The sequence below is a fragment of the Carcharhinus amblyrhynchos genome, chromosome 9 (assembly GCF_965287045.1).
Source record: "Carcharhinus amblyrhynchos chromosome 9, sCarAmb.v2.hapA, whole genome shotgun sequence".
In the NCBI taxonomy this organism is placed as follows: domain Eukaryota; kingdom Metazoa; phylum Chordata; class Chondrichthyes; order Carcharhiniformes; family Carcharhinidae; genus Carcharhinus; species Carcharhinus amblyrhynchos.
Window position 1 is genome coordinate 80,899,658 of NC_137332.1, and position 13,339 is coordinate 80,912,996.

Here is a 13,339-nt window from a genome sequence, read left to right on the forward strand (position 1 = left end):
GCATCCCATTCGCCTTCCTGACCACCTGCTGCACCTGCAAGCTGGGTTTTTGCGACTCATGCACAAGGACCCCGAGGTCCCTCTGCACCGTCGCCTGCTGCAGTTTTTCTCCACGTAAGTAATAAACCTTCCTACCATTATTCCTACCAAAGTGGACCACCTCGCACTTGCCAACATTAAATTCCATTTGCCATTTCCTGGCCCATTCGCCCAGCCTATCTAGATCCTTCTGTAGACTCTCCCCACCCTCCGCACAATTTGCCTTTCCCCCAATTTTGGTGCCATCAGCAAATTTCGACACCATACACTCGGTTCCCTCCTCCAGATCATCTATATAAATGGTAAATAGCTGAGGCCCCAGCACCGACCCCTGGGGCACTCCACTAGTCACCATCCGCCAATCCGAATAGCACCCATTGACCCCCACTCTCTGCCTCCTATTTGACAACCAGTCCTCTATCCACGCTAATACCCTACCCCCAACTCCATGCCCCCTGACCTTCTGCAATAACCTCTTGTGAGGTACCTTGTCAAACGCCTTCTGAAAATCAAGAAAGACCACATCCACCGGCTCTCCTCTATCCACCGCCCTAGACACATCCTCATAGAACTCCAGTAAATTTGTCAGACACGACTTCCCTTTAACGAAACCGTGCTGCGTCTGCTCTATCAAGCAGTTCCCCTCAAGATGCCTCGCTATTTCCTCCTTGATGACGGATTCTAACATTTTACCTACAACAGACGTTAAACTAACAGGCCTATAATTCCCCGCCTTTTGCCTGGCACCCTTCTTAAACAACGGCGTAACATTAGCTGTTTTCCAATCTTCCGGCACTTCCCCGGAATCCAGCCATGTCTGGAAAATAACCAAGCTTTCAAAGAAAAACTGTTAAGATATTCCCTGATATTCTGTGCAACACTCATTGCAAAATTATCACCAGAATAGATTGTCACGTCATGATCACTTGCTTTTGTAGGAGCTTGCGCTGCAGGAGTGAGATCCAACATTACAACAGCGTGGGTTTCCTCCCACAGTTCAAAGACGTGCAGATTACGTTAATTGGCCATGCTAAATTGACCCCAGCGTCGGCGAATTAGAAGGTAAATGTGCCATGTCACAGGAATAGAGCCTAGGTGGGATTGTGGTCGGTACAGACTCAATGGGCTGGATAGTCTCCTTCTGTACAATAGGGACTCTATGACTTCAAAAAGTACTTCAGTGGCTGTACAACAAACAGTCTTCTATAGGACCTCACCTCTCTCTGAAGACAGACATGCTCCCCTAGTCACTCATCTGCTTCTTTCTGAATGCAGTAGCAGAAACCACGAGCTTTCGGAGTGCTGCTCCTTCATCAGGTAAGTGGGATTTCATCTATAGGATTTGAATCTAAATCCCCTGGTTCTGAAGTCCCACTCATCTGATGAAGGGGCAGCGCTCCGAAAGGTAGTGGCTTGTGCTACCAAATAAACCTGTTGGACTTTAACCTGGTGTTGTGGGAATTCTTATTGTGTCCAACTCCGGCATCTCCACGTCATGGCTACCATCTCTCTGAATGCACAGGTTGCTATAGTAACACAGGTCTCTCTCTGTAAAGACGCACAGCCTCTCACACTCACTCGCCTCTCTCTCTCAGGCGCTTCGGGGAAATACCCGGTTTGATCAGGCAGTGTTGCAGACAGCTCGGTCTCTGTCTCAGGACCCCAGTAACCATGGTGCGGAAACTCAAGTTCCACGAGCAGAAGCTCCTGAAGAAAGTTGATTTTATTTCCTGGGAGGTGGACGATAACCTCAGCGAGCTGAAGATTCTGCGCCGGTACCGCATCCAGCGGAGGGAGGATTACACCAAGTGAGTGAGAGCTGGGCCCAGGCGACGGGAAGCGACAGGCCCGGGAGAGGGGAGCAGAGGGCGCCGCCATGTTGGTGAGGCTCCAGAAACAGAGACCGGAGACAGTCCCTCCTGGCAACACCATCCCCCCAGGACACAGGTCTCCTCAACAATTCCCCCCAGTCCGCCCCAAACCACTCCCCCCACCCCCCCCTCCCCACTCCCCCACTCCCCCCTCCCCACTCCCCCTCCCCTCCCCCCGACCCCCCCACCCCATTCCCCTCCCCCCTACCCCCCCCACCCCCCACCCCATTCCCCTCCCCCCCACCCCCCCACCCCATTCCCCTCCCCCCCACCCCATTCCCCACCCCATTCCCCCACCCCATTCCCCTCCCCCCCACCCCATTCCCCCACCCCATTCCCCTCCCCCCCCCCCCCCACACCATTCCCCACCCCATTCCCCTCCCCCCACCCCATTCCCCTCCCCCCCCACCCCCCCACCCCATTCCCCTCCCCCCCCACCCCCCCACCCCATTCCCCTCCCCCCCCACCCCATCCCCTCCCCCCCCACCCCCCCACCCCATTCCCCACCCCCCCACCCCCCCACCCCATTCCCCACCCCCCCACCCCATTCCCACACCCCCCCACCCCATTCCCATTCCCCACCCCCCCCACCCCATTTGCCACCCCCCACCCCATTCCCCTCCCCCCACCCCCCCACCCCATTCCCCCTCCCCCCCCACCCCCTCCCCCCCACCCCATTCCCCACCCCCCCACCCCATTCCCCACCCCCCCCACCCCATTTGCCACCCCCCCACCCCCCACCCCATTCCCCTCCCCCCCACCCCCCACGCCATTCCCCACCCCCCACCCCATTCCCCACCCCATTCCCCTCCCCCCACCCCCCACCCCATTCCCCACCCTCCCCCCACCCCCCCACCCCATTCCCCACCCCCATTCCCCTCCCCCCACCCCCCACCCCATTCCCCTCCCCCTCACCCCCCCACCCCATTCCCCTCCCCCCCACCCCCCCACCCCATTCCCCTCCCCCCCACCCCATTCCCCTCCCCCCCACCCCATTCCCCTCCCCCCCACCCCCCCACACCATTCCCCACCCCATTCCCCTCCCCCCCACCCCATTCCCCCCCCCCCCCACCCCCCACCCCATTCCCCTCCCCCCCCCACCCCCCCACCCCATTCCCCTCCCCCCCCACCCCCCCACCCCATTCCCCTCCCCCCCCACCCCCCCACCCCATTCCCCTCCCCCCCCACCCCCCCACCCCATTCCCCTCCCCCCCCACCCCCCCACCCCATTCCCCTCCCCCCCCACCCCATTCCCCTCCCCCCCCACCCCCCACCCCATTCCCCACCCCCCCACCCCATTCCCATCCCCCCACCCCCCCCACCCCATTTGCCACCCCCCCACCCATATTCGCCACCCCCTCCCCCCCATTCGCCACCCCCCTCCCCCCCACCCCATTCGCCTCCCCCCCACCCCATTCCCCTCCCCCCCACCCCATTCCCCTCCCCCCCACCCCCCACCCCATTCCCCCTCCCCCCCACCCCCTCCCCCCCCACCCCATTCCCCTCCCCCCCACCCCCCCACCCCATTCCCCACCCCCCCACCCCATTCCCCACCCCCCCACCCCATTCCCCACCCCCCCACCCCATTTGCCACCCCCCCACCCCATTCCCCTCCCCCCCACCCCCCCACCCCCCACCCCATTCCCCTCCCCCCCACCCCCCCACGCCATTCCCCACCCCCCCACGCCATTCCCCACCCCATTCCCCTCCCCCCCACCCCCCCACCCCATTCCCCTCCCCCCCACCCCCCCACCCATTCCCCTCCCCCCCACCCCCCCCACCCCATTCCCCTCCCCCCCACCCCATTCCCCTCCCCCCCACCCCCCCACACCATTCCCCACCCCATTCCCCTCCCCCCCCACCCCATTCCCCCTCCCCCCCCTCCCCCCCACCCCATTCCCCTCCCCCCCCACCCCATTCCCCTCCCCCCCACCCCCCCACCCCATTCCCCACCCCCTCCCCCCCACCCCATTCCCCTCCCCCCCACCCCCCCACCCCATTCCCCACCCCCCCACCCCCCCACCCCATTCCCCACCCCCCCACCCCATTCCCCACCCCCCCCACCCCATTCCCCACCCCCCCACCCCATTCGCCACCCCCCCACCCCATTCGCCACCCCCCCCACCCCATTCGCCACCCCCCTCCCCCCCATTCGCCACCCCCCTCCCCCCCACCCCATTCGCCTCCCCCCCACCCCATTCGCCTCCCCCCCACCCCATTCGCCTCCCCCCCACCCCATTCGCCTCCCCCCCACCCCATTCGCCTCCCCCCCACCCCATTCGCCTCCCCCCCACCCCATTCGCCTCCCCCCCACCCCATTCGCCTCCCCCCCACCCCATTCGCCTCCCCCCCACCCCATTCGCCTCCCCCCCACCCCATTCGCCTCCCCCCCACCCCATTCGCCTCCCCCCCACCCCATTCGCCTCCCCCCCACCCCATTCGCCTCCCCCCCACCCCATTCGCCTCCCCCCCACCCCATTCGCCTCCCCCCCACCCCATTCGCCTCCCCCCCACCCCATTCGCCTCCCCCCCACCCCATTCGCCTCCCCCCCACCCCATTCGCCTCCCCCCCACCCCATTCGCCTCCCCCCCACCCCATTCGCCTCCCCCCCACCCCATTCGCCTCCCCCCCACCCCATTCGCCTCCCCCCCACCCCATTCGCCTCCCCCCCACCCCATTCGCCTCCCCCCCACCCCATTCGCCTCCCCCCCACCCCATTCGCCTCCCCCCCACCCCATTCGCCTCCCCCCCACCCCATTCGCCTCCCCCCCACCCCATTCGCCTCCCCCCCACCCCATTCGCCTCCCCCCACCCCATTCGCCTCCCCCCCACCCCATTCGCCTCCCCCCCACCCCATTCGCCTCCCCCCCACCCCATTCGCCTCCCCCCCACCCCATTCGCCTCCCCCCCACCCCATTCGCCTCCCCCCCACCCCATTCGCCTCCCCCCCACCCCATTCGCCTCCCCCCCACCCCATTCGCCTCCCCCCCACCCCATTCGCCTCCCCCCCACCCCATTCGCCTCCCCCCCACCCCATTCGCCTCCCCCCCACCCCATTCGCCTCCCCCCCACCCCATTCGCCTCCCCCCCACCCCATTCGCCTCCCCCCCACCCCATTCGCCTCCCCCCCACCCCATTCGCCTCCCCCCCACCCCATTCGCCTCCCCCCCACCCCATTCGCCTCCCCCCCACCCCATTCGCCTCCCCCCCACCCCATTCGCCTCCCCCCCACCCCATTCGCCTCCCCCCCACCCCATTCGCCTCCCCCCACCCCATTCGCCTCCCCCCCACCCCATTCGCCTCCCCCCACCCCATTCGCCTCCCCCCCACCCCATTCGCCTCCCCCCCACCCCATTCGCCTCCCCCCCACCCCATTCGCCTCCCCCCCACCCCATTCGCCTCCCCCCCACCCCATTCGCCTCCCCCCCACCCCATTCGCCTCCCCCCACCCCATTCGCCTCCCCCCCACCCCATTCGCCTCCCCCCCACCCCATTCGCCTCCCCCCCACCCCATTCGCCTCCCCCCCACCCCATTCGCCTCCCCCCCACCCCATTCGCCTCCCCCCCACCCCATTCGCCTCCCCCCCACCCCATTCGCCTCCCCCCCACCCCATTCGCCTCCCCCCCACCCCATTCGCCTCCCCCCCCCACCCCATTCCCCTCCCCCCCCCCACCCCATTCCCCTCCCCCCCCGACACCCCTTTCCCCTCCCCCCCCCGACACCCCTTTCCCCTCCCCCCCCCCCACACCCCTTTCCCCTCCCCCCCCCCCACACCCCTTTCCCCTTCCCCCCCCCCACACCCCTTTCCCCTTCCCCCCCCCACACCCCTTTCCCCTTCCCCCCCCCCACACCCCTTTCCCCTTCCCCCCCCCCACACCCCTTTCCCCTTCCCCCCCCCCACACCCCTTACCCCTTCCCCATTCCCCCCTCCCCAATCCCGTCCCGTCCCGTGAAGGCCACCTTGGAGATTTTACAAGCCGAGGCAAGTCGCTATGGGGCCTCTGATCTTCATGTGAGTATTCTCCAAGGCGGCCTTCACGACACATGACAGCGCAGAGTTTATGAGCAGAGAGTGATAGCCAACTTCTGAACACATGGGGACGGCCTCAACCAGGATCTTGGGTTCATGTCACACTAAATGTAACTCCCATATTGACTTGCTTGTGCTTGCAAAATCTCACTTACTGTTCTGTCTGGAGACAATACACATCTCTTTAACCTGTGCTTCACACTCTCTCCATTCATATTGTCTGTACGTTTAAAACTTGATTATCTGTAAAGTCTTGCATTCCAATCATTGTTTTATAAATTGAGTTTGTGCCTTTATACGTCATGTTTGTGAACAGAACTCCCACTCACGTGACAAAGGGGCAGCACTCCAAAAGCTAGTGGCATTTGCTACCAAATAAACCTGTTGGACTTCAATCAGGTGTTGTGAGACTTCTTACTGTGTTTACACCAGTCCAATGCCAGCATTTCCACATCATAACACCTCCCCATCCCAGGGGTCAGGTCCCCCATGGCATTCTCCACTTCCTTACAGGAAACAACCTGCCTTTAATATAGGCTGGAAATTTCTTGCCGTAGTCTCCCCTGGCACCCACCTCTCTCCATCTCAGGAGACAGACTTCCTGGCAAACACACCATCACAACTGCCATCAAGTTAACAGTCTCCCCAGCAATCTCCAACCCCTCCCGGGTGACAGTCTGTCCGGCACCCCTCTTCCCTTGCAAGAAACTATCCCCCTGCCCTATTATTTTTTTTGATTAGCAAAGCTTTTTCCTAAAGGTACTTTCTTGCATTGTGACTGTTGAGACTTTCCCCTCAAAGTCATGCAGCATCTCAGGTGGTGTTTGCAAGCCTGACCTGCCAGGACACCTTCTTTCCTAGCCATGGGAAACCTTTTCATTCTCAGAAATAAAAACACTCTGTGTATGGCAGCTTGATAAATATGCCATGGCACAAGATCTTGGCAACTTTGCTGAGAAAATAAATTCCAGTTGAGATGGGACCAGATGGAGAGCGCAACAGGTGACTGAGGAAATGAGGTGAAAACAATTGTAAAGGACAATTGCAATCTTATTGGGATTTATTAGGAATCGACTCTCGTAACCATGGGATTGGAACTGGTAGCCAGATCACCATTGTTGCAGTTGAGCTGAAAACCAAACTGGTGATTGTTTTTGTCCAGGGCTTTCAAGACAATGGATGGCTTGAGAGTTCAAAACTGATCTCTTCATTTTTCAGATTTAGGCTCAATGGCGATAATTGAGGATCTTGTCCCAGAAACTTGAGTTAGGCTGAATTTCTTGGGTATGGTTTGCCAATGGCCTGAAATTATTTTTTAACTGTGCTCAAGGTGGGCAATAATTGCCTTTGATCCTACTTGTCTTTAATTGCCCCTACATTTTGTCCAGTCAAAATGTGGAATCAGTTATTTAATTTTATTTTCAACCCTTTTCTTTGGCACAGGTACAATAAGCTAAGTAGAGAAATTCGAGAATTGGTACGCAAAATCCGAGACCTTAATGAGAAAGACCCCTTCCGGACCAAGAGCACCTGCCAACTACTACAAAAACTGTGAGTCCTCACGGCTCTGTTTAAGGAAAGCAAGAGAAAGCTAAATGAAATTGGGAAACTCGTGGATATGTTTATTATTTGCACGTAAATTTTAAGAATTTTAATTTGCATTTGAACTTGAGTCAACCCACATTTCTTCCTTTGCTCAAGCTGCCCTATTAGAGTTCAGTTTCAAGCTTCATGCCAAACACCAAAAACTTAATATTTCTCCTCCCTCCCCACTTTTTCCCTCTCCTTTGGTAGCCTGAAAATACTGTGGTCAATTATATGCTGCATTTAAGATCAGATAGCCTCTGAGAATCTCTGATCCTACTTGGGGGCAGTAACGTATGCATATTTTCCATTGAATAATCAAAATAGCTCAGCCACGTTGTAGGGGGATCAAGTAGCAAATGCTGCAAAACCTCAGCTGGGAAACAGAGTTAACATTTTGAGTTGAGTGTGACTCTTTGGAATCTGAATTTTATACTTCTCAACCTTGTGTGATACTCATTGCATAGCGAACCATGATAATTTTAGTTGATCTGTTCCATGTACTATTGATGTGCTGGCATTATCTATACTGAGGACTGTTAAAAGTAGTTTCTGACATATCGCAGGACTAAAACTTCTTCTCACCAGTGTAAAGCATTTGGATTCATCATTATATTCATCCTTTTCCTCAGAATTCTTTGCCATGTGTAATTTTGAGATTCCTCCTCTCTGCTTGCACCTAATGATCAGGTGACACCTATTAGCTTTTTTGTGGGCATTCTAAGGCTTCATTCATCTATATGTTTTGTCTCCTGCTATAACAGCCAGATGTACTAATGGTGCTTTCATCCTCATTCTGCCTGTTTTCAATCCTTCCGTTGTATTGTGCCCACTTTCTGTATCTGCTTCATTTTGAAATGTGGCAATCACTGAGTTCCCTCTATTTTTGTCACTGGAATTTCCCAGTTGTTCTGTGAGGGAAATGGCTGGTTGCCAGGAATTTTTCCAAGGAAGCAAACATCGGTTCCATTAGTTTCTCGCTCTCAGAGAACCAAGTAACAGTTAGAACCAGTAGCTTCTCCAGCCATGGTGGCACAGCAGTTAGCACTGCTGTCTCACAGCACCAAGGACTCGGGTCGATGCCTGTGCGGAGTCTGCTCATTGTCCTTCAGTGCTCCGTTTCCTCTCACAAGTTGAGAGGTGTGCTGTTAGGTGGATTGGTCTTGCTAAATTCTCCCTCAGTGTACCTGAACAGGTGCCGGAGTGTGGCGACTCAGGGATTTTAACAGTAACTCCATTGCAGTTTTAATATAAGCCTACTTATGACATTAATAAATAAACTTATAACAAACCACTAATTTAAATGCTAGTCCTGGTCCAGGGATCCCCAGATTGAATTTCATCAATCTTTTTGTACAATCTGTTCTGGGTTCCTGATGTATTCCAGGAATAACTGTCTGTTTTCCAAAATCTGTCGGAATCTGACCAAGCCTCATAGACAGTTAAAATATCATCCAAGAACTCTAGTGAAAGGTCCAAACCTTCTTCATTTTCTTGTATCCATTTGTTAGGATCACAGCTGATACTACTGGCCAAGCCAGATTTCAGAGTGAAACCTGGCTTGATAGACTTACTTATTTTTAGGGGAAAGTTACTTAGCGTACGCTGAAGCATCGTCATCCAAGCACACTTTCAGTTCTTCAACCACGCAAAGTAGAACACCTCCTGCTCCAAAAGGGTAGTTTTGCCCTTCTGGCCTGCGGAGTCACCAACCTCTCAAGTCTGCAGGCTTCTCTTGAGCCCACTTTGTTTCAAATATACTTCCCAGAGCACGCTCTCTTTAATTTGGAACCTGTTGCTCTGTTTTATTTTATCAAGTTCATTTGACAGATCTGCTTCCAAATTGCCCCTTATGTGGAACCTTCTCAAACCTGTTTCTGCCCCACACCTTGGTTTGGGATCTTTTTAGTTTGGGGCCTTCTCCCTGACTCTCTCCTTGTGCCCTGCTCCCTGAGACACCTTCTCTGCAATGACACTCCTCTTCAGATCACCTGACCTGCAGTTTTGCACTGTGTCACTTCTTCTGCAAACATCTTAAAGTTTGCAGATTATATTAAATTGGGTGGGAGGGTGATGAGGATGCAGAGATCCTTCAAAATGATCTGGACAGTTGGGTGAATGGGCTAATCAAAGTTAGTTGCAGTATAATTTGAATAAGTGTTAGGTTATTCATTTTGGAAGCAAAAACAAGAAGGCAGATTACTACCTGAATGGCTGTAAATTGGGAGATGGGAATGTGCAGTGGGACCTGGATGTCCTTGTGCAGCAGTCACTGAAGGCAAGCATGCAGGTGCAGCAGGCGGTGAAAAAGGCAAATGGTATGTTGGCTTTCATTGCAAGAGGTTTCGAGTATAGGGGCAGGGATGTGTTGTTGCAATTATACTGAGCCTTGATGAGACTACAACTAGAGCATTGTGTGCAGTTTTGGTCTCCTTTTTTGAGGAAGGATATTCTTGCTGTTGAGTGCAGCAAAGGTTTACCAGGCTGATTCCAGGGATTGTGTGACGGAGGTATTGACTGGGTTAGGATTGTTTTTGCTGGAGTTCAGACAAATGAGGGGGGATCTCATAGAGACTTATAAAATGCTAACAGGAGTAGCCAGGGTAGATGCAAAGAGAATAATCCCAATGGTGGAGAAGACCAGAACCAGGGGTCACGGCCTGAGGATTCAGGGTAGGCACAGCAACAGTGGCATCTCCATGTCATGATTCAGGGTCGACCATTTAAGACAGAGGTGAAGAGACATTTCTTCACCCCAGGAGAATTCCTGTGGAATTCGTTACCACAGGAAGTAGTTGATGCCAAAACATTGATTGTATTCAAGAGGCGACTAGATATAGCACTTGGAACAAATGGATCAAAGGTTAAGGGGAAAAAGCAGGATAAGGCTATTAAGTTGGATGATCAGCCATGATCGTGGTGAATTGTGGAGCAAGCTTGAAGGACCAAATGATCTCTTCCTGCTCCTTTCTTCTATGTTTCTATGTTTTCCTTCTGCATGTGCGCAGGGGGCTGGTTCCCAGCCTGAAGATGTGAAACTCTGCACGTGCAGACTTTTCCTGGCTGATGCATGCGCAGGAATCTTGAGGGCGGCAGGATCTATAGTTCCCGAACCACGACTGTGACTTTTTTTCTGGGTAAGTTTTTCTTTTCATTTCTTTGTTATCATTACACATTTACAGGGTTTAATTTCTGATTTTATTTCTTGGAGGAAGCAACCAGGCTAATTACAAACCTTGTTTTCTGTTTGATAGGGAAATTACCTGCATATACACTTTATTCTTCCCCTGGTGATATGGTTCAGACTCCAAGAGTACTGGAGAATAATCCAGCAATTTACAATTGCTTTCTGCTATTTTTTCCCTTGTCCACAAAGATATTAATTTTCTGTCTGATTTCCTGTTCTTAGTTTTCAACCTTCATCTTTAGTCACCGTTCTCTATCCCAATGTTATAATGATGTGCAAATGCTGACGTTGGACTGGGGTAAGCACAGTAAGAAGTTTCACAACACCAGGTTAAAGTCCAACAGGTTTATTTGGTAGCACAAACTTTCGGAGTGTTGCTGCTTCTTCAGGTGAGTCATCTGAACAAGGAGCAACACTCCGAAAGCTTGTGCTACCAAATAAACCTGTTGGACTTTAACCTGGTGTTGTGAGACTTCTTCCCATGTTGTAATCCAGGAAGCCAGGTAGCGAAGAATAGAATTAGAACCAATTTTTAGACCATTTTGTAAGCATTTATTTATAGAGTTATATATTGCAAGCATGAGCCTCCTAACCAAACAGAGTTTCAGCTTGTTTTATTTTTGTTGTATTTATTTTTAGCAGCAAAAGTGATTACCCAGCTAATGCTCCTGCATACAATTAAACACAATTAATAATCAATCAACAGCAGAAAGTATGACAGCCAATGGTATATCAATTTTAAAACTGAGGATGTGAAAATCGAAGATAAAGGTGGCACGGTGGCACAGTGGATAGTGCTGCTGCTGCCTCACAGCACCAGGGACCCGGGTTCAATTTCAACGTTGGGTCACTGTCTGTGTGGAGTTTGCACGTTCCATGTTTGCGTGAGTTTGCTCTGGGTGCTCTGGATTCCTCCCGCACTCCAAAAATATGCAGCTCGGTAAATTAGCCATGCTAATTTGACCCTTAGTGTCAGGAGGACTAGCAGGGTAATTGTGTGGGGTTACGCGATAGGGCCTGGGTGGGATTGCTGTTGGTGTAGGCTCGATGAACTGAGTGTATTGTAGGGATTCTATGATTCTAGGAAAGAGACCACAATTGGAGGAGTGCAGCTTTTTCAGAGAGAGGATCATAAAATTGGAGATGGTGGGGGACTGGTGGGCAGATGGTCTGAGGCCATGGACGGATTTGAAAACGAGCCGAACCTTTGTTTACCTGGGAGCCAATGTAGGCCAGCAAGCAGAAATATAGAATAATGGGACCTTGCATGATGTAGGATATGGTCGAATTTCAAATGACCTTTAAGCTTATGAAGGGTGAAAGCTTGAAGACAGGCCAAGAGTGCATTGGAATAGCCAACTCTAAAGTTATGAATGATGGTTGCAGTGACAGATCGGTGGAAAATGTTTTATAAACAAAAATCAAAGGGCACTTCCTTACTCGGTTGTAACGTGCTCTCTGGTGACTCCTGCATATGACCTCCTGTGAAGTTTCCAAGCCATAACCTGTGTCAGTTTCAACTTTGTCCGGTCTGATTAACTACATTCAGCCAACATGTATTTGAGTTCCTCTTTCTTGTTTACCCTTGCTGCGGACAGATATTCATAATATTACAGTGCATCCATGAAAATGCTAAGGTGTATTATTACCTTTAGCTTGATGTAGAAAGAGAGAGATCAATAGAAGAACTAATATATAACTTTCATAAGTGATCTATGAGACTCAGATGCACCAAGGTGGTGGTGTATTAAGACTAATAGCTTTAAAGTTCTTGCAGAGGCCATGCATTTCTACAAAAATAATGAAATGTTTTCAGTATATTTGTAGGGAAATTATAAACATCACCCAATTTTCTGTAGATAGTTGGAATGTTTCTGACTGTTGTTTTCCGATTTGCTGTCTTGTTTATTTGATAAAATCTTTGTGGAACTGTTAAACATCTTTTAAACGTTAATGGTTTTTTCACGTTTCACGGAAAATATTTTGACTTGTGTGTCAACTTGGTTAGTGGCAATACTCCTGCATCTTAATTGAAAAGTGGTGTGTTTCAACCCCACTCTAGGTCCTGAACAAGTTATCTAGGCTGACGCTTCAAGTGCAGTACTGGGAATATTGCATTGTCCGAGGAGATGCCTTTGGATGCCTGTTTTTCCAGCTGGATGTAGAATTCATGTCGCACTATTCAAAGGAAGTTCTCATGATTTCTCGACCAATGCTTATCCCTCAATTGATTTCACCAGAAAAAAAGATTAACTGGTCGTTACAATTCAAGACCAGAATGACCCCTTGGGTATGCTTACGTAACAACCATGATTGCATTTTGACAATAATTCATTGTACGTAAAGTACTTTGGGACAATGCGGCATGATGGCAACACAAGTTATTTCTTTCAATTAAATTGTAGCTGACCACCAGTATGCAAATACATGCCTTAAAAGTTTGTCAGAAGAAGCTGTTGTTCCATTGTCACTGTGCCAACTATCCTAAATTCAATATCAATTAGTCATAATGGAATTTGAGCTCGCCATTTTCCTGCTTCCTAGTGCAATTTTAGACCATGTTGGTCCCTCGCTGGTGTTCCTACCCTAAATTTATTCCCCTGTGTGTTATTTTTTTCCTTTATCT

The 13,339-nt window shown here is 53.0% G+C and overlaps 1 protein-coding gene across 1 annotated transcript in view; it reads left to right on the forward strand.

Moving 5' to 3' along the window:
* The first annotated feature begins 1,669 nt into the window (after positions 1–1,669).
* The window catches only part of imp3 (IMP U3 small nucleolar ribonucleoprotein 3), a 248,249-nt gene continuing 236,579 nt past the window's right edge, over positions 1,670–13,339 (forward strand). The window contains exons 1-2 of the mRNA XM_080195980.1: positions 1,670–1,847; positions 7,386–7,493. Of these exons, the coding sequence (XP_080052106.1) occupies positions 1,711–1,847; positions 7,386–7,493 (245 nt within the window). The 5' untranslated portion in view covers positions 1,670–1,710. The remainder of the gene's footprint in view (positions 1,848–7,385; positions 7,494–13,339) is intronic.